At 43.9% G+C, this 19,844-nt stretch overlaps 1 protein-coding gene across 1 annotated transcript in view; it reads left to right on the forward strand.

The window, feature by feature from the left end:
- Positions 1 to 5,112: 5,112 nt before the first annotated feature.
- The window catches only part of grin2ba (glutamate receptor, ionotropic, N-methyl D-aspartate 2B-a), a gene marked incomplete at its 3' end in the record, with an annotated part of 126,964 nt that continues 112,232 nt past the window's right edge, over positions 5,113 to 19,844 (forward strand). Inside the window, exon 1 of the mRNA XM_084073064.1 lies at positions 5,113 to 5,445. Coding sequence (XP_083929190.1) covers positions 5,128 to 5,445 — 318 coding nt within the window. The 5' untranslated portion in view covers positions 5,113 to 5,127. The remainder of the gene's footprint in view (positions 5,446 to 19,844) is intronic.

Genomic DNA, 19,844 nt, shown 5'->3' on the forward strand with positions numbered 1-19,844 from the left:
AAAGTAGAGAGAATAAAGTGAAGAATGCCTAAACTAACGTCTAAAAAGGGTGGAACACCGGACTATAGACATAGAAAAACTAAACAAAATCAATTGTTCTGGGGAAGTACTAATGCAGGAACTGAACAGCAAATGCATTTTTCAATTTTTAATTTAATGAATTAGGCTTAAATGAACCTCTTAACTAAGCACATCCTATACTTAGCTGAATGGATTCCCAAGGGCTCTATACCAGTGGTTCTCAACATGTGGGCCGGGGTCCACTGGTGTGCCGCAAGGGTATTTTAATGATAATATAACATTCACATTAAAAACTGATACCAATAAAAAATATCTTAAAGTATGCTACGTTAGTTCCATTGATCCCAGGTGAAACACAATGGATTGATTGATCATTAAAATGCACGCGGTGACGCGGCCCACCCATCTGGCCACATTCAGCTGCTGTGTTAAATAAATAGCCGATCTACAAGCTCATAGCGTGTTGGAGATCGGCTATTTTCTATGAAGATATTTATTGCAGAGAGGAAAACAGGAGGGGGCCAAGTAGGGCCTGGGGTACTCCTGGGAGCACATCCTGATTGATTAATTTGATTCAGGTGCATCTGTCTCTGCAGCGGTCTGTAGATAGCAGTTCAAGCACTGCTTCACAAAATGAGGTGTCCTTGAGGGGGTTCCAGGGGAGTGAGGGACCCCCAGCTAAATGATTTACTGTTGATATGATTTCTATTTCTGGGATAAGAGTCCACATTCAGAGTTAAATTAAGACAGATTTTACAGTGTACCATGAACAACAGGACTGGTTGTCTGCAGTGGTGTCCAATTAGAAATGAACAGAGTTGTCTAAAAGCTATGGGTTTCAGAAGGTGGTTCAAGGCAACTCGTGGATCAAGCCAAAGGAGCATGAATGTAGGGTCCAGCATGATACACTGTATTTAGGTTGTAAGGCCAAATACCCTGGCTCGCACAGGAGATGCTGGACTCTCTCGCCGATGGGAAGTGTAATGGCTCTGAGCTAAAGAGGACTGAGGATTTTACAGTGTAACCCAGGCTAGGGTTCAGATACTCAGATACCGCAGATACCGCAGATGCAAAAGTGGATGCGACACTACTGTTGTTTTGGTAAAACATTGCTGGCAGTCGAAGGACAAAACTTTAGGCCTATAGGACCTTTACAACAAAGTAAGTCATATACATACAGATATCTTTGTCCAGATGGGCACGGATGGACATCTAGAAATAAGTCCGGGACACCTTATTTATTATACGTATGTTGGGCATAATCATTACAATACGTTTGTGTGCGTTCAGGTGCTAAAAGAAGGACTTGACGGTCGCTTAAAAACAAACACATTAACATGCCCACATGCTTAACGGCTGCGCTTTCAAGCATTGATACTGTACATTCATGTCATGAATTAAAATAATTTGAGAAATCATAAAACATACAGATGACAACTGCACAGCAGAAGCTTTTCTTCCAGATTTAGCTTATTCCACTTTTTCCTTCTGGAAAGATACTGTAATACCAGCCAAGATCGAAGACCTCTGTAGAAATGGGGGTAAACTGGCATCATGGTGGTACTATTTTGGCCTATAACGCTTGGGGGGAACGGTTGGTGAATGAGGCCCGTTGTTTTCGGGTTGTTTGTCCATATGTCCATTTATACGTCCGTCCATAAGTACGTCTGCATGTCCTCTGTTCACATGAATGCAATCCAAATTTGAAACAAACGTCCTCTTGGACAATGATGAACTGATTACAATTTGGTAGTCAAAGGTCAAGGTCACTGTGACCTCACAAAACACATTAATGGCCATTACTCAAAAGTTCGTATTCTAATAATGAAAAAACGACATCAAACACTTAACCCATTTTATTAAATGCCTTCAAATTCTGCATTACATACATTATATGAGCCTGGATAGACATAGATGTGTATGTCTATGCTTTTCTGTCCCTCCGTCTATGTTTTTCTGTCCCTCTGTCATGTTTTTCTGTCCCTCCGTCTATGTTTTTCTGTCCCTCCATCTGTCTCTTTCTGTCCCACCATCTATCTCCATCTATGTTTCTTTCTGTCCCTCCATCTATGTTTTTTTGTCCCATCATCTATGTCTCTTTCTGTCCCTCCATTTATGTCTCTTTCTGTCCCTCCATACAGTATGTTTTTCTGTCCCTCCGTCCGTCTATGTTTTTTATCTGTCCGTCTGTCTCCATCGGCTCCTCCGTGCCTCTGTATGTCCCGGTTAATGAAAAGCTCTATAAATAAACACAGAGAGGAAGAAGAGGAGAAAGGGGGACAGAGATTTTGTCAAGTGGAGCGTAGGAGGGGGAGAGACAGAGGAATGGATGGAGGGAGAGGCGGAAGACAGACTAGTGTGAGGGGCTAAACTAGGGAGAGGGAGGTATGGAGAAGGGAGGAGAGAATGGTATCAGATGCATCACGGGCTTGTCAGATGTCAATCAACTAATCAATTTCAGACTCTGTCAGTTCTCTGTGTGTGTGTGTGTGTGTGTGTGTGTGTGTGTGTGTGTGTGTGTGTGTGTGTGTGTGTGTGTGTGTGTGTGTGTGTGTGTGTGTGTGTGTGTGTGTGTGTTGGGTTGGATTGTCACTCATCTCGCTAGAGACGCAATGTCCATCAGAGTTCATCTGTCTGCGTTCCTCTGTCTGTCCAGCCCTCTCTCTCCTGTCTTTGCTTTACATTCTATTCACCGCCCTCTTCCCCATCCCCCCTTTTCTTCACCTTTACATCTGTTGCACTCCCCTTCTTCCCTAACCTGCTCCTTCTCTTTCCTTCCTTCCTTCCTTCCTTCCTACCCTCATTCCCATGCGTACTCCACTCACATCTTCAATGGCTCCTTTTCTTTTTTTTCTCTCTCTCTCTCTCTCTCTCTATCTTTCTCTCTCTCTCTCTCTCTCTCTCTCTCTCTCTCTCTCTCTCTCTCTCTCTCTCTCTCTCTCTCTCTCTCTCAATAGCCCAGCCACCCATCCAGTGGGAGAGTTTATATCCTCCATAATAAAGACCATTATGCTGCTTCTGAACATTCCACATGAATTATTGATCTATGAGTTTATAGTACAGTATGTGTGTTGCCATCATGCCCCGTATCCATGTGTGGCTTTTTATGCACTATTCATGTGTGTCAACTGCAACCTCGTTTCCCATCTCTCTTTGTGCGCTTAAAGCCTCTCTCTCTCTCTCTCTCTCTCTCTCTCTCTCTCTCTCTCTCTCTCTCTCTCTCTCTCTCTATCTCTCTCTCTCTCTCCCTCTTCATTTCCCCATCTCTATAGGCTGACACTGATATGCACTCATTCATGTTATACATGTAGCCTCCTAGCAATTCACTTAGGTCAATCAATGTTGCATAGGGCTATGTTAATATCCCTCTCTCTCTCTCTCTCTCTCTCTCTCTCTCTCTCTCTCTCTCTCTCTCTCTCTCTCTCTTTCTCTACTCCCCCACATCCCTCCTTCTCAGTCTTTCTTTTATTCTCTGTACCTCATTTTCCTCCTGCTTTATCGACTCTACATAGCTCTCCACCTTCCCCCTCTTCTCTCCCTTCTCTCACTTGCTTTGTCCTTTCCCTCCTCCCTTGTTTATGTCTTTCCTTCCCTCCGTTCTCTCCTTTTGTATCTCTCCCCCATCTATCTCAGTTCAATTCAATGAGCTTCATCAACATGAATGTTAATTGAGCAGTATCGCCAAAGCTTCTAAATACAACGTGGAGAACAATGGATTAAAAATAACAGTAAACATAACACATATGAATTGTGTATTTGAGCTCCAAAATGTCCTATGCACTTGTGCAAATGGCAAATGAAGTCTATTCTATTCTTTGTGTGTTGCTTTACTCTGTTAATCAATGTACTCTGAGGGGCAAATTCAGAAAAGGATTGCGCGGCTTTTGCTGCTGCTTAACCCATATGTCCATAATATGAATAATAAAATCTGTGCACGCGCGACAGATGCACAGATGCGCAACATGAACTCTAGAGGCCGTTTACACCATGACGTTTTTTCCCGGATGATCATCATGCCTAAAAACGCGTAGTTCAAAATATTTCAGCTCTCAGCAAGCAGATAAAAGTGAATGCGTGAGCGCAAAATAAACGCTCAGTGCACACTGGCGCCTCCATTGTAAACAATTGAAAACGTATGCTGCACTGGAAAAAAAACCTCTTGGTGGACACTGCCCCTTATAGAGGATATGGGTGCTCAGGTGGGCAAAAAATTAAGCAGAACTAGTACTCTGTACCGTTGAGCACTGGCCCAATTCAAGCACTGTCTGTAACATACAGATAGTGCAATAGTCCAATTTCCACTTACTACACTGTTATTGTCCATTTTTAGGCTTATTTCTAGGCCTATAGTGCGTAACACATTGTCACCACCTCCACAAACTCCTCAGTGGCACCACCTTCACAAAGTCCTCTGTGATGGTCAAAGATGCATGAGCACATGAATAAATAGTGCAGCGCAAAGCCACCATTTATAATTTACCATCTGGATAATTGTAATGACACAAGGGCGAACTGCACTCAGCAACAAAACTCTGGCGTTCTTTGCGCCAGCATGTCATTAGCGCAATACCTTTGTGTGTGCATTGGACCTTAAGACGGAGCAGATAGTGGATGCAAGTTAAATTCAATGTGCTATCAGTGGCCGCAATGTATTCTTTGTGAATTCTCCGCAAAGTTGCTAAATAGTCATCTGTAACACCAATGTCCAGTGCAGAGTAAGTTTCAGTTCCTGTCTCTCTCTCTCTTTCCATCCAGGTACTGCTCTCCCTCACCTCCACCATGCCTCGCTGCAGCTGCTGCAGCCCCTCCCATCCTCACAGCCACCCCAGGGCCTTCTCCAACTCCTCAGCCCCGCAGGAGAGGGAGGTGCAGCCCCTGGATCACCACCCGCCTCCACCTCCGTCTATCCGCCGGCCAACCCGCGTCTCCTCTGTCAGCCTCTCCCACCTTCTCCTGCTGCTCTTCCTGATCCACCTGCCCCCCGCCTGCCATTCACGGAGAGACAAGGGTGGGGGAGGTGGAGGAGGGGGAGGCGGCGGCGGCGGCATCGGTCACTACATCCCCATCGCCCAGCCCCCACCCCACCACCTGGCCCTGCTGCCCAACATGCTGCGGGGCCTCAGCATCGCAGTGGTCCTGGTGGGCAACTCTAGCGAGATGGCTCTGGCTGGCGCACGCGAGAAGGACATGGACTTTCTGCACATGGCGCCCAACGTGGAGTTGCTGACCATGAACGAGACGGACCCGAAGAGCATCATCAAGAGCATTTGTGACCTGATGACGGACCACTGGCTGCAGGGTGTCGTGTTTGGCGACGACACAGAGCAGGAGGCCATCGCCCAGATCCTGGATTTCATCTCGGCACAGACGCATATCCCCATCCTGGGTGTCCGCGGGGGGTCGTCCATGATCATGGCCGCCAAGGTAGGATGACACACCCGTTTGTGGAGGGAAAATGGCAATTGTGAATATTTTTAGAAAGTAGATGTGTATAGGGAAAAAGGTGCGTCTTTACAAGTCAGTCAGTATATCTATCTATCCACATTTATATATCCACATTTCTTGACTTGATCATCCGACATAATGTATTTAAGTGGCACTTCCTATTTCGTGTAGTCCATCTGACACCACATCAAAGCACTATGCTTGACTATATTTTACCATTTGTCCTAGAGCGAGAGTGAGAAAGAGAGACGCTGTATGACGTTACTCTGTCAGACAGTATAAGTATAATTAGGGCATGCCTAGTGGTGGCAAATCTATATTACTGTGACAGCAATGAAAGAAGTCCCTCATGCTGCTTGCTGCTACTTTCTCGGTTTCCTTCACTAGTATTGCAGGAACCAGTCGGCTGCCTAATCTTACCCAAATGTTGTACATAAGATTCAGTTGTCTAATTGTAACCCATCACCTCTTGCTGACTGTCTTTATATCACTTCCTCTTAGTGGTGGAGTATTGGAGCAGTAGTGCTATGTCCAGCATGTTGTAAAGTGTGGGAATCAAATTACTACATTTATTCAAAGACAATAAGAACAGGATCTATTCATGCCAGTTTTTATTACTCTTAAGAGGGTATAAAGGTAGTATGTAACATATTTTAATACAATTATGGAGTGAAAAAGATATTGAGCGTGTAAGGTGTAAAGAAACATGACCAGACAAAGATTGATGGTGCAGAAGAAGTGCTACTGTACATTGTGGCAAGGGGTATTTAGTGTACTATGTACAATATAATTAGATTAACACTAAGCACTAAAACAGGCCACAGGTACCTGGGTGTTGCAAAAAACAACACAAAAAAAACCCAAACAGCAAGAAACAAAACACAGTCTGACTAATGAGTCCAAACAAAAGCCTGCCTTCCTGCCTATTCCATCAGTTGTTCAAGAAATACACTAGTGGCAACCACCCCTCACCTCATGTCTATATGGCAGCCGTTGCTTAGTGGGAAGAGAGGCAGGCTGCCAGAAGTTCATCAAAGATTTAGCCCCCGACCCGCCCAGTATATGTGTTGAAGTGTTCCTGAGCAAGACACTTAACACCAACAGTAAACCCTATAGTGATTGTCATGACCATCTGAGCAGACATCAGCTGGGTAAAACTTCTCTCGCGGGATTAATAAAGGTCTACCATCTAATTCACCTACGTGTCACAGCTATGTAGGCCTCTGTCTTACCTGTCCCAGTGCCAGGCCTACAGTACACACAGTTAACCACACAGTTACAAGTAGGATAAATAGACTTTATTGATCCAGAGGGAGTCAGTTATCATAGCAGCATGCATGCCAATAAGGATGAAACACAGATACAGGTAAGAGATACAGTATAAGTAGTGAGGTCGCACTACAACTAAAAACAAGATAAAAAAAACAATATAAAAGAAGACTTAAAATCCGACCTTGTGATTTGCACCATGGGCTGGCCAATTGTTAGCTACTATTTCTGGGTTTAGCAATACACAAGTGCAAGCACACAAACAGCAGGTGATCTGAAAGAGAGAGGCTCGCTGGCCGCACACACACAGCTTTTATCTGCCAGCAGAGGAACGTGATTAGTAGAGGCTGGACCAGATAATGATGATTGACAGCAGATGGAATGGTAAATGCCCTCCTGCAGAGAGAGGGCGGAGAGAGTGTATTGTATTGCAGAGCTATTGGGGTGGGGATTTGAATTGAACAAGCTTCACCTTGATGGTGGCATTTAAGAATTGCTTAACCTTGAATCTCTTTCCCTGTAAAAACAGTTGTATGTACAAATAAGTGGTTCTGACTTGTCTGGTTGCAACATCTCATCTCATCTCATCTCATCTCTGGCCTTCTGATCAGGGAAGTATTCACCTGTTTCCTAGGCTTTTCACTTCCTGTGTGTGTTCCACTTCCTGTCGATTTGATCCAATGAAATCCAATGAAACTGGTCAGATGACTAATGATATCCAATGAAATCCGACAGGAAGTGGAAAACACACAGCCTAGGAAACAGGTGAATAAGCTCTGGTTTCTAGACAGACACGCAGGCAGGCAGGCAGGCAGGCAGGCAGGCAGTGTTAAGCTACAATGGCTGGCTTGGAAGACAAAATGCCAACAGTGGTGATGCCAGAGATGGGATCAGTGTGAGATAGCTAGCAGAACAGAGAGATAGGTCTCTACGCCTATTCACTCCAAGCCTCGTCTAATGGGATAAAGCAATCTGCTCTTTCTATATCTCAACTCATCTGGGATTGGACCCTCTCTCATGCTGTGTGCTTCCACTCTACTTTGGCCCTGGTCCTCATTTTGTGTTCTTACATTCTTTATTTTTTATTTCTTTTGCTGGATGATGAACTTTTCATTTGAAAGTCTCACAACAAACTAAAGCAGATGTATTAGAAGGACTCTGAAAAGCCTTGAAAGGGATTGAATGGAGGCTTGTGGGAGTGACAGAGTTAAACTGAGGCCACTGTCAAATAATCCCTATGTCTATATTGGTATTGTATGGTACCAGGACCTCCTCTTCTTCTTCTTCTTCTTCTTCTTCTTCTTCTTCTTCTTCTTCTTCTTCTTCTTCTTCTTCTTCTTCTTCTTCTTCTTCTTCTTCTTCTTCTTGTGGTTCTCCGACAACAGGTCGCTGTAGCAACAGAGACACAGAGACTCTTCTCTCTACTCCCTGTCATTACACAGTAAAATGTAGCTGTGTAACACACCTGGGAGAGAGAGATGTCCAATCCCATTTAGACACGCATGTACACGTAGTCACACACACACACACACACACACACACACACACACACACACACACACACACACACACACACACACACACACACACACACACACACACACACACACACACACACTCTTCTTCTTCTTCTTCTTCTTCTTCTTCTTCTTCTTCTTCTTCTTCTTCTTCTTCTTCTTCTTCTTCTTCTTCTTCTTCTTCTTCTTCTTCTTCTTCTTCTTCTTCTTCTTCTTCTTGTGGTTCTCCGACAACAGGTCGCTGTAGCAACAGAGACACAGAGACTCTTCTCTCTACTCCCTGTCATTACACAGTAAAATGTAGCTGTGTAACACACCTGGGAGAGAGAGATGTCCAATCCCATTTAGACACGCATGTACACGTAGTCACACACACACACACACACACACACACACACACACACACACACACACACACACACACACACACACACACACACACACACACACACACACACACACACACACACACACACACACACACACACACACACACACACACACACACACACACACACACACACACACACACACTCCCTCCCCTCTCTTTCCACCCTGGTTTAATCTCCATTCCCTGTGCCCCTGTGTACTGCGGCCACACACACGTGTCAGTGACCTCTGCAACCATATATCTTAAAAACACATAAATCATTTAAGACACACACAGCAGCTCTCCACCTGCCGTATCGCCTCACTACATGTGGAAATTTATGGATGTGTTTTATTGCTCATAAAGACGCAGGCATTGGGGGCATTGTGGGGGGCCAGGGTGGAGGGATGGGGATGCGTGTGTGTGTGTGTGGGTGTGGGTGTGGGTGTGTGTGTGTGTGTGTGTGTGTGTGTGTGTGTGTGTGTGTGGGGAGGCATTATTAATTAAGCACACGTGCCCCGAGTGTGCTGGGCGATGGGAAAGTGCATGTGTTTTGTGGCAGCGGTTTAAATGGATTTCCCAGGCCACAAGCCAGAGTCTTGGGTCTCCTGGCTGCCCATGGAGAGAGAGAGAGAGAGAGAGAGAGAGAGAGAGAGAGAGAGAGAGAGAGAGAGGATGCTCTAAGGCTCTTTCTCCAAATGGATTTGTGTCTGCCTAATGGGCTGAGACAATAGAGCGCCAAAAAAAGGCGTTAGTAGGGGATCATGAGAGAGAAAGAGAGAGGGGTTCTTTTGAGGGGTTTCAACAGGACAGGACTATCTAGTATACAGTAAAATCATCAGTGTTGGGTACTTGGGTGGCACAGGGGTAAAGTTCCCACTATCACAGGGACTGGGGGGTTTGAATCCTCTACGGTGCCTCCAGCTTGGCCGGATGCTCCAATGAACACAATTGGCCTTGTTCATGTGAGGGAAGCAGGGCAGGGTGGGCGATCTCTGTCGCTGCGCTAGTGACTCCAACAGGTTGGTCAGGGCACCTGTTCAGTGGGGAGTTGAACCGAAAAGAACAGCATGTACCTCGTCATGTCCATCCAGTGAGACTCCCGACTGTTTGGTAAAAAGAAGTAACTGGTATCGGAGTGTGTATCGGGGGTGACACCTGCTCGTCAACACCCTCCCTAACGAACCAACCAGTAGGGTCAGCTGCGACCATGGGACTACAGTACAAGGGGAATTGAAAATTGGCAGAAAGACTAACCTGTGAGAAAGAAAAGAAAGAGAAGAATGAATTTACCTCTAAGAGCAGGGTTTATTTACCGTAATATCTGAGCTCAGCTCTGGGACCTGCCTTATGCTCTCCATTTCCTCAATAGGTGCTCCGTCACCTCAAATGTACATTACAACACTCTTTTTTTTATAATTCAACTTTCACGTTTTCCCTTCCAAGTCCCTTCCCGTGACCCGCAATGGAAAAAAGTACCATGGACTGCACTGATTGTTGTGTGATCACTGTTCAGTTTCTCCTGCTTGCTTTTCGTGGTAAATAGAGGGGGCATTTAGAAATGCGCTCTGAGAATCTGCTTCGATTTACAGAGTGCTCTGATTTGACGTCATATAGAGTGCTTTGATATCAGTTAATAGTTGCTGTTTTGCTCTGAAAACGTTTTTTTTTAAACAAGAATAATATTAAGCATCCTGCTATACTACATTCTATTATAGGCCTATGGTTAAATCAATAAATGTTATTTTATGAAAAAGAGAGACAGAACGAAATGGGCTATGGCACCTACAAATTTAGGACTGTCTGACACTGTACAAATGTAACCAAATGGGCCCATAAGGGTATCATACCAAAATTTGCTCATTGGTCCACTTTATCTAATGTTGTCAATGTCACGTTTGGCCATGCAGTGAAATATACACACTAATGGAAATGAGCAACAAAAAAAATGCCGTAGGCTGATGCCTTGAAATGTGTATGTTTCACTTTAAGCGGGGCTAAACATGACACTGACTGACATTAAGTCCAACTGTGCTAGCGGGTGTATTACACACTTTGCCGTGACACTGGGTTGGACAGGGGTAGAACAGGTGCCCTGGGGTGAGTAAATGAGATGTGGGTTCATGGAAGGCAATGCAGGGTTTCTTGATGGACAGCTGAGTGTAGAGGACAAAGACATGGAGCGCTGAGTCAACAGAATCCCAGGGATATGAATTAGGCTTTAGACACATCTCACACAGAGGGAGAGAGAGAGGGGGAGAGAGAGAAAGGGGGAGAGACAGAGAGAGGAAGAGGAAAGACACTGAACAGAGAGAAAGTGAGCGAGGGGAGAGAACAGTAAATGTGGAAGAAGGTAGAATGAAAGGTTGGGGAGCTAAAGGAAAGCTGAAGCTGGTGATGTGTGTTGTTTTCAGACTGTGACTCAAGGAAATCAGCAGACAGAGATGGGAAATAGGGATTGCGATATGAGGTGTTTATCTTTCCGCTTCGCTCCACCTCTCTCTCTCTTTCTCACTCACACACAGACACACAGACACACACAGACACACACACACACACACACACACACACACACACACACACACACACACACACACACACACACACACACACACACACACACACACACACACACACACACACACACACATCCTCCCTCCCTCTGAAGGCCAAGCGCTGCCGCTGCAGTTGGCAAGGCAACCTTTCCCTTCCCATTACATAGCGGGTGTGGGACGATAACAGAGAGAGACAGTGTGGAGGGGAAATACAGCATTGTGATTATTGGTGCGGCTTGAAACGGCAGAGGAAATAGGAGGAATGCAACACGATTATCCTAAAAACCATACCCTCTGGAGTGGGCTAGTGCATCCCGGAGCGTCGTCTTGAATCACAGTCCGAATAACATTTTGGTTTTGTTTTGTTCCTCCACGCGTACACATCTACAAGGAGTTTGAGTCTTGTATTTACTGTGTTGAGACACACAGATACATAGCGAGCAAGTCAAGACAACACAATAGTACCACTACTACACAGTCAAACCCTCATGTTAACTATGACAGTGTACAATTTGATAAATTAACGCTTGATTTTACTGCGTAACTTCTAACTGGGCGAATTCTATCTGGTGACTTGGTGTAATTACTACTAAAGCAGACACATGGCCCGCCCCCCATCCGTGGGCATGCCACTGAAGCCTCTTGGCGCATGTGCATGCCATCCTCCCATTAACGCTGCATAACTCACCACCTAATTCCTCCAACCTGCTCTCTAATGCTGTCACCTCACCAGATTTTCACACTAGCCCGCTTTGAGAAAAAAAATCACACCTGTGTGAAGGTAGCGGCGCCTTTGATATATTTTGTCATAGATATGTGTTTCTACTAGAGAAACAATATTAAATCTCTGTAAATTTATTTACAACCAACTGCAGTCAATGACTGCGTTTTTCGGCTGCCGAATGAAAGGACTCTTGGACACTAGATCTCCTTTGTCAAACCATTCTCGCATAACGGATGACTGGATCCCCGAACTCAGACTTTCTATTACTTCACCCTTCGTCTGTTCATCATTCAAAGATTGTATTGTATCTTTCTCTTTCTATTCGTCATATTGGGAAGAATCTTGGACAGATCCCAAGATTCCCAAGATAAAGTTAAATTGAGGATCTAACTTTAAATAACTTACCTAGAAGGAGACTTTAGCCAGATGAATAATAAAATGAAATTATTAAATATTTCTGTTTATATAGACATCTAATTCTATATTCATGACATCATAGTGATGTCATGAATAGTAACATAGTGATGTCATGAATAGTGACCAATCAGAACGTTGACGGACCTGACCAATCAGAACGTTGACGGACCTGACCAATCAGAACGTTGACGGACCTGACCAATCAGAACCTTGGCGAGCCTGACCAATCAGAACGTTGACGCAAAAGCCAGGTATAGAGGGCTAATATCCGCTCTATACCTAAAGGTATAGAGCGGCTAGCGCCGCTAACAAACCCCACTTTGACAATTAGCCAACAACACGCTCAAATGATGTAATCACTTCAATAAAATAACACATCCACCCATGTGACACTTCAGCCTCCATAAGTGCCATTTTTGAGTGGTGCCAACCACTCCTATATCTGACTTTGTCCGTGTGTCCGTCCGTATGTATGTATGTATGTATGGCCAATAAACAAACATTGATGACAACACGGGTGATGACAATACGGGGCTCATCAAAGGCACCACTCTCTTCACACAGGGTGTGATTTTTATTTTATCAATAGTTTTCCTCTTTTCTAGGTGAAACTATAAGTCCTTCCATGAGTAAGCCTTGCATAGCTTCTTCTTCTGTTCTGGACTGTTCTTCTGCATTTTGAGTAATTGGTGGAAATTCCTCCAGTTGTTTAGTCCTGCACTGATTAGTGTATAGTCTTTCTTAAAGAATAGCTTGCAGCTAAAGCAGAACAGACTGTTCTTCTTTGAATATATAAGGCAGCTTCTTAAATCTTAAATTTCTTCCCATTTTATAGTTTCCAATAAAGATTTCTTCATTAAAAAAAACTAGTGCAGTGCTCATCCGGAAATGATGCTTGCAGTGTTGTTGAGAACCATGCAGCGTTGCTCATTAGGGTTGCAACTATTGATTATTTTCTTTGCGATTACTTTTTCGATTACTTTTTCAATTAATCAAATAATCGAATAGCATGTTTTTTTGGGATAATGTTTTGTAATTCAATGAATCAATGCAAAAAACATCTAATAGATTTTTTAAATAATCAACTAAATCGATTGGTCTCATTAACCATTTAAGCCCTACTTTATACTTTTATTATTAAAAAACAGTGTCATGAAAAATTGCGAAAGTAGCAGATCTACAAGTTCACAACCCGTCGCCAGGTTGAAAGTGGTTAACTGTTACAGCATATTGGAACTCATGGTAAATTAATGCTTTAATGTTTTGTTAAAATGTACGCTTCTTTTATAGGGTCCTATACGAACTCTGTTCTCTTCTTATCAGACATGGCTGGTCAGTCAAAGGGGTCAATAGATGCTGGCTTACCCTTAACCTCACACCAGCAGTCACTTTTTCAGTACAGGGTATGTGTTACGATGTCACTGTGTTGCTGTCGCCTACTGTTGGATTACTTGTCACTTGAAGCCAGCTTCTGGGCATGGTAGTTTTGAGGATGTGCTGAAGAGCAATTGCAGCTTGTTTAGAAGCAATCTTTATTTCACCTATTCAGTACAACAGAAAATAGCCTAGTTTCTTATAACATTTTAGGCAGGAAATAGGCCATGGAGTTGCTCAGTGTTGATTCATTTCACATTTACAAAAGCTATAGTTAAAAAGTTTGTTTACAATATTCATGAGCTTCTGTAATTTTTACTAGTCCTTGATGCATGTTGTTACACGATGTCTCCTATGTATACTGTATGTTTGTTTTGTTTCCCATCATATTTTCACCACTTTGTGTATTTGACATACAGTACTGTAACCTCTTTGCTATATTCATTGGAGTTTTACGTTTTCATTTTCTTGATGCATTAATATAAATGTCCATTAACACATTAACCACCAAGAACGTAGTCCTATGGTCCATTAAATCCAACTGTTAAGCGCCGAGACCGTAGCCCTACGGTCCGGGTGCTTTTTCCTTTTTTTCGAAAACATTTTTTTTTTTTTACGTGTAACACCACCGGAAACAGAACTATTTTCGATCCGGTTTTGCCGATCCCGTCGGCCTCCATTCTAAAGCGCACTCTAACTCAATTTTCTCCTTGTAGTTTTTTCTCCTCGGTGATCACTGTTTAACATAAACCGTTCTAACTACAACATGGAGGCACCGTTTGACATGTGGTCTTCACTGCTCGAACCAGGCAGATGTCCACGATGTAAACAAACAGTGCACAGCTCAATCTTACGGATTTTAACAAGGTCTATGGCGACGTGAAAAAAACAAAAAACAACAATAAAACCTTGGCACTGGTGAGTACATTATGAGATTAACCTCTGGCGGTGGAAGTGTTAATCACCATTATTAAGCACATTAAGGCTGTTATCCCTATTTTGGGCAAATGTTCAAAAATAACTTTGTTGCCAGTGACTTGTTGCCAAGCATCTCGCTGATCCATGTTGCTTAAGTATAGCTACCTTCGGAAATGAATGACTGCTGGTCACTTCTTGTCGCAGAATCACCTCCTGCACACTGTACTTGGGTAGATGAGGTGGATATCTCTCCAGCTGCAGATAGAGTAATAAGAGGCACACTTGGGCAGGTTAAATGGTTGCTGTGCTTTCACCTGCAGGCAGTCAAACATGCAAGTATAATTACATACCCATTGTGAATGCTTGGACATAAAACTTATTGGTTATAAAAGTGCTACTGCATTATATAATTGGTTGTACTCACTTCCTGTGAGGTGGCCGTAGCTGAATGGGTAGAGAGGCTGCCTGGGAAATAGAAGGTACCTGGTTCACATCCCAGCCCCGGCTATATGTCGAAGTGTCCCTGAGCAAGACACTTAACCCCCTCAAGCGCTCATCATAACCATCTGAGCAGCCATCAGCTGGGTGAAGCTGAAACTGTATATCCAGAGCGGGACTACAAAGGTGTCCCTATCCTTTCCCCCCAGACTGTACTTGGGTAGAGGTAGATGAGGTGGATGTCTCTCCAACTGCAGATAGTGTAGTAGTAGGTACACTTGGGGCATGTTGTACAGTTGCTGTGCAGGCAGACAAACATGCATGCATAATATAATTTAGTTGTATAACCTTTGCATATGTTGCTAGACATTTAAACCTATTAGAAATTAAAGTGTATAAGGCTGGTGTCCGTTTATGACTGTGGTAAATGGGTACCGCACTGGGTAGTCTGACAACGGGTACAACGGGTAATGCATAATTGGGTGGGGCATGCATTACCAACATGCATCTTCCACAATTTACGTCGTTTCTGACTTGCGTGGTCCCCGAGCAGGCCGGCACCGGTCTTGTTTTAAAAAAGGAGTGTATAGGAGGCTTTGTACAGTAGGTGGAGTTGATGATGAACTTGCAGTAGTAATAAGCTCAATACATGTGGGTAAACATGCAGACTGTTCTTATTTAAATTGTTTCTTGTTTTATTGTTTTAGTTCTATTTTATTGTGTTTTAGGGGAATGGTTTAGATTTTATTATCGTTCTTGTTTATTTTAGAGCTATTTATTTCCATGTGTTGTAATGTTTGTTTGTTTTACACCGAGGACCACTTTGGAAATAAGTGTTTTAAGTAATGCTTTTGAGTGCTATGCTCTAGATTTTATCTCATGTTGCCATGAGATGCTGTTTTTGAATCCTAATAAAAATCAAATCACTTTTGATTTGTTCTTTTCTTACTTAGATTAGTAAACGTATTAATCAATTGTTTTTCAGTTTTGTCAAATCAATATGTACTGTACTATCCTTGTTTGTCTAAAAAGGTCAGAAATAAACTAACCTAACTGTAATTGTAGAAAGCTGTGTGAATGTTTGTATCAATAAAACTTCCCTCAGGCCATTGCGGCAAGAAACATTCTGAACTGAAATGTGCATTAATGAACTGAAAAGGCAATTTCATGCAAACAAACTTGACTAAATGCACCTGCTGCAGGCAGTGATGCAAGTATACTTCCCTATAGCCTCATTCGCAGCCTTTTCTCATCTCAGAGGAGAAAAGGTTATATGAACAAATGCAGACAGAGCGTGTCTATAGGGCTTATGTACCTCCCCCCGTAAACTGTCTTTTACAACCAATCACAACACAGGTTTCATGCACGGGAATGTAAAACAGATCTGTAAAGCCTCAATGTAACTTCCTTGGGCGGTACTTCCAAATTCCACTACTTCCGGCTAGCTCTTACCCAGCGTGCCTTTTCCCAATTGCAGGGCTCCCTGCTTGTGCCGGGGTTGGCTGTCCCAGACATTTCATTAGTGCACCGTACAGATTTATGTAGGTCTCAATGCAATAATATTGAATGTTTTGTGTTCTATCAAAAATATAGACGTAAAAAAAAGAAACTTGGTTAGTGCCAGCGCCTACTACTGTAGTCTCTCTACTGTACATACAGTAGCAGAAGAAGTATTATTAGGCAGAGCAAGTTGAATAACTGCATAGTAAGCTACATAATGTACAGAGTAGTACAGTAGCAAATACATTGAAATATGCAGCTGTGATGTTACTGCCGGTGACGATGAAAAGATAATTTTCAGAAAAGGTTAAATGGATGAACAGGGAGGAGAAACAATGTGTTTTTTTATAGCATTACCGCGGACTTAGGGGAAGGGTGGAGGAAGAGGAGAGAGATGGATCATGGAGCGAAAGGTGGGAAAAGGAGGGGTGAAAGATTGATAGATGGAGAGAAAGGCCACTTGCATTCATATCAATGAGTAAAATGGGTCGAGGGAACGGTGGGCGGTGAGAACGAGGGGATGAGTGTGATCGTATGTCTGAGAAAATAGTGAGAGAGAGAGAGAGAGAGAGAGAGAGAGGTAGTAAGATATTAGAGAGTTGTGCTGCTGCAGGTGTGCTGCTATCTATCCAACGTAGCCGGCATCACGTGAGAGAGGGGAAGGGAAGTGTAAATGGAGGAGGGATGTAGAGAGAGGAGGAGAGAGATGGATAGAGTGCAGCTGCAGCAGCATCTGTGAAAGACAGAACAAGATAAAAGAGGAGAGTGGGGCGAGAGGGGAAAGGCATCCAACAGTTTGTGTGTGTGTGTGTCTGTCTGTCTGTCTGTCTGTGTGTGTGTGTGTGTGTGTGTGTGTGTGTGTGTGTGTGTGTGTGTGTGTGTGTGTGTGTGTGTGTGTGTGTGTGTGTGTGTGCACCTACAGTAGCCAATAGGCAGTCTTTTGTCTTCATGTGAGCTCCTGCACCTCCCAGCCTGTCTGTCTGTTTGTCTGTCTGCTCTGGCTGTTGAATAAACTGTCTCCATTACACTCTGAACCTTTGGCTAATGTACACATTACCAAGACATGACTGGCTATTTTCTTCAGCGTGTCTTGGAACAAATAACCGTGAAAGCCCCAACCCCCTAGGCCACCAATATATTATGTACCGCTAATCTACAGAATGTGTATGGAGGTTGGTCGGTGAAATGGAGGTGTATAGCATCCATGCCTGTACTGTATAACATTTTAGCATAAGAGCTTCAGCAATTAATGCAAACAGCAAAAGCAGCCAACCTCGATGGCCCGAGGGAAGCTAATCCGGAATCATGTTTTACGCTTGCACACACACACACACACACACACACACACACACACACACACACACACACACACACACACACGTGGTAGAAGGACCATTAATGTGTGAATATTCATTATTAGATTGCTGTGTAAACAATGTTTAACAAGATCCATAATGAATTGTTGCCATGACAACACCTCCTTCCATTCCAAAGCCGCTGTTCTAATTTTCTGGAAAACACTGTTAATACACCGAAAAGTTTTCAGTAGTTTTGCACAATATACGTTTTTGTTACGGAGTAGTGGTTGCTCGCACTTATTGCACTGCTTTTCTTGAGGTCTTGAAGTCAGTAACACACTGATGTGTGTTTGCACACGCACGCACGCACGCACGCACGCACGCACGCACGCACGCACGCACGCACGCACGCACGCACGCACGCACGCACGCACGCACGCACGCACGCACGCACGCACGCACGCACACACACACACACACACACACACACACACACACACACACACTCACACACACGATTGACTGTTTGAGTATTGTGTGTAGACAAAAGTGGCATTGTTTGTGTGATGGACCAGCATTGATGATGAACAAAACAGCACAACGTGACCAATTAACCTTTGTCCAAACAATTTGGACTTTTCTTTTTTTGCCCGTGTTTGTGTGTGTGTTTGTGTGTGTGGTCCTGATCATGATTGTATGCAAATTCTTCAAGTGAAATGGGCCGAATGATTTTGAACCAGGGCTAATTGCTGTGGGGGGATGTCCGCATGTGTGTGAGTGTGTTTGTGCGTGTGTGTACAAAGATACACACATGCCGTGTCTTCGCATCTGTGTTTGCCGGCAAAGTAAAATCCTCAGCGTTAGTTTAACTGATTTTACTGTGTGTGCGTGAGGTATGCCAGTTAAAACATTTAATCATATTACTGAGGTGAACGCACGCACGCACGCACGCACGCACGCACGCACGCACGCACGCACGCACGCACGCACGCACGCACGCACGCACAGTCCTCCCCATTTTATTTACTCAGGAGGAGGAATGGTCCTTTTTTTGTTGGTTGTGAGACTTGGCGCTTTTGGACAAAGGAAGTTCGTTCAGGCCTCCTCGTTTCCTTCTGGAACAGTCCCTCGCTCTCCAGGGGGGTTTAAATCCACTGAGCTGGACATAAATGTGCCTGCATTTCCCAATTAATGTCCAACAATAGCACCAATTGTAGCACTAATCATCGAGGTCCTGTACTCTATTAATGTAATGTGTTGTTCAGCTTGGCAGCACCGTGTTCCTGCTAAAGCACAAATGCAATTAGGGGGTATTTGTAAATGATAAGGGAATTAACCACATAAGCTCTATTTTATACTTAAAAAAATGTTCATCAACAGCTAAATTAGTCAATCAACAAGCTCACAACGTGTCACATCAAGATGTGTTGTGAGCTGGTGAGATGGTTTCAGAACATATTGGAAAGTTTTGGAAAATGTTCACCTTACAAAATAGGGACACCAGGTTGAAAGTGGTTTAAAGAACAGAGTGGGCTCCTTTGTTCAGTGCCTGTGTGCATGGACACTCTTTTAAGACATGTTTTTTTCTTGCTGTTTCTCTCTCTCTCTCTCTCTCTCTCTCTCTCTCTCTCTCTCTCTCTCTCTCTTACCCTCCCTTCTCCTCTAATGACTGCCATTCAATCCACTATGTTAATGCACCTACTGCAGGACATGTGAAGTTATGGGTCAGTGATCCCATTCAGACATTAAAATGCATCTTTGGGTGCATCCGGGTTAAGCAGGGGTAAAGTTCCTGCCCACCACTGCGGAGACAAGGGGTTTGAATCCTCCATGGCTTGGACAGGTATCTCCACTGAACACAATTGGCCGTGTTTGTGGGTGGGGGAGGTGGGGAGGGCGATCCCTGTTGCTGCAACAGTGACTCGTACCGGCTGGTCAGGGCGACATCAGGCATTGTGAAGGAAATAATTGCCATTGTGACCATTGTGGAAGTGATGT

The sequence above is a fragment of the Gymnoscopelus microlampas genome (genome assembly GCF_963454915.1).
Source record: "Gymnoscopelus microlampas genome assembly, chromosome: 11".
Classification (NCBI taxonomy): Eukaryota; Metazoa; Chordata; class Actinopteri; order Myctophiformes; family Myctophidae; genus Gymnoscopelus; species Gymnoscopelus microlampas.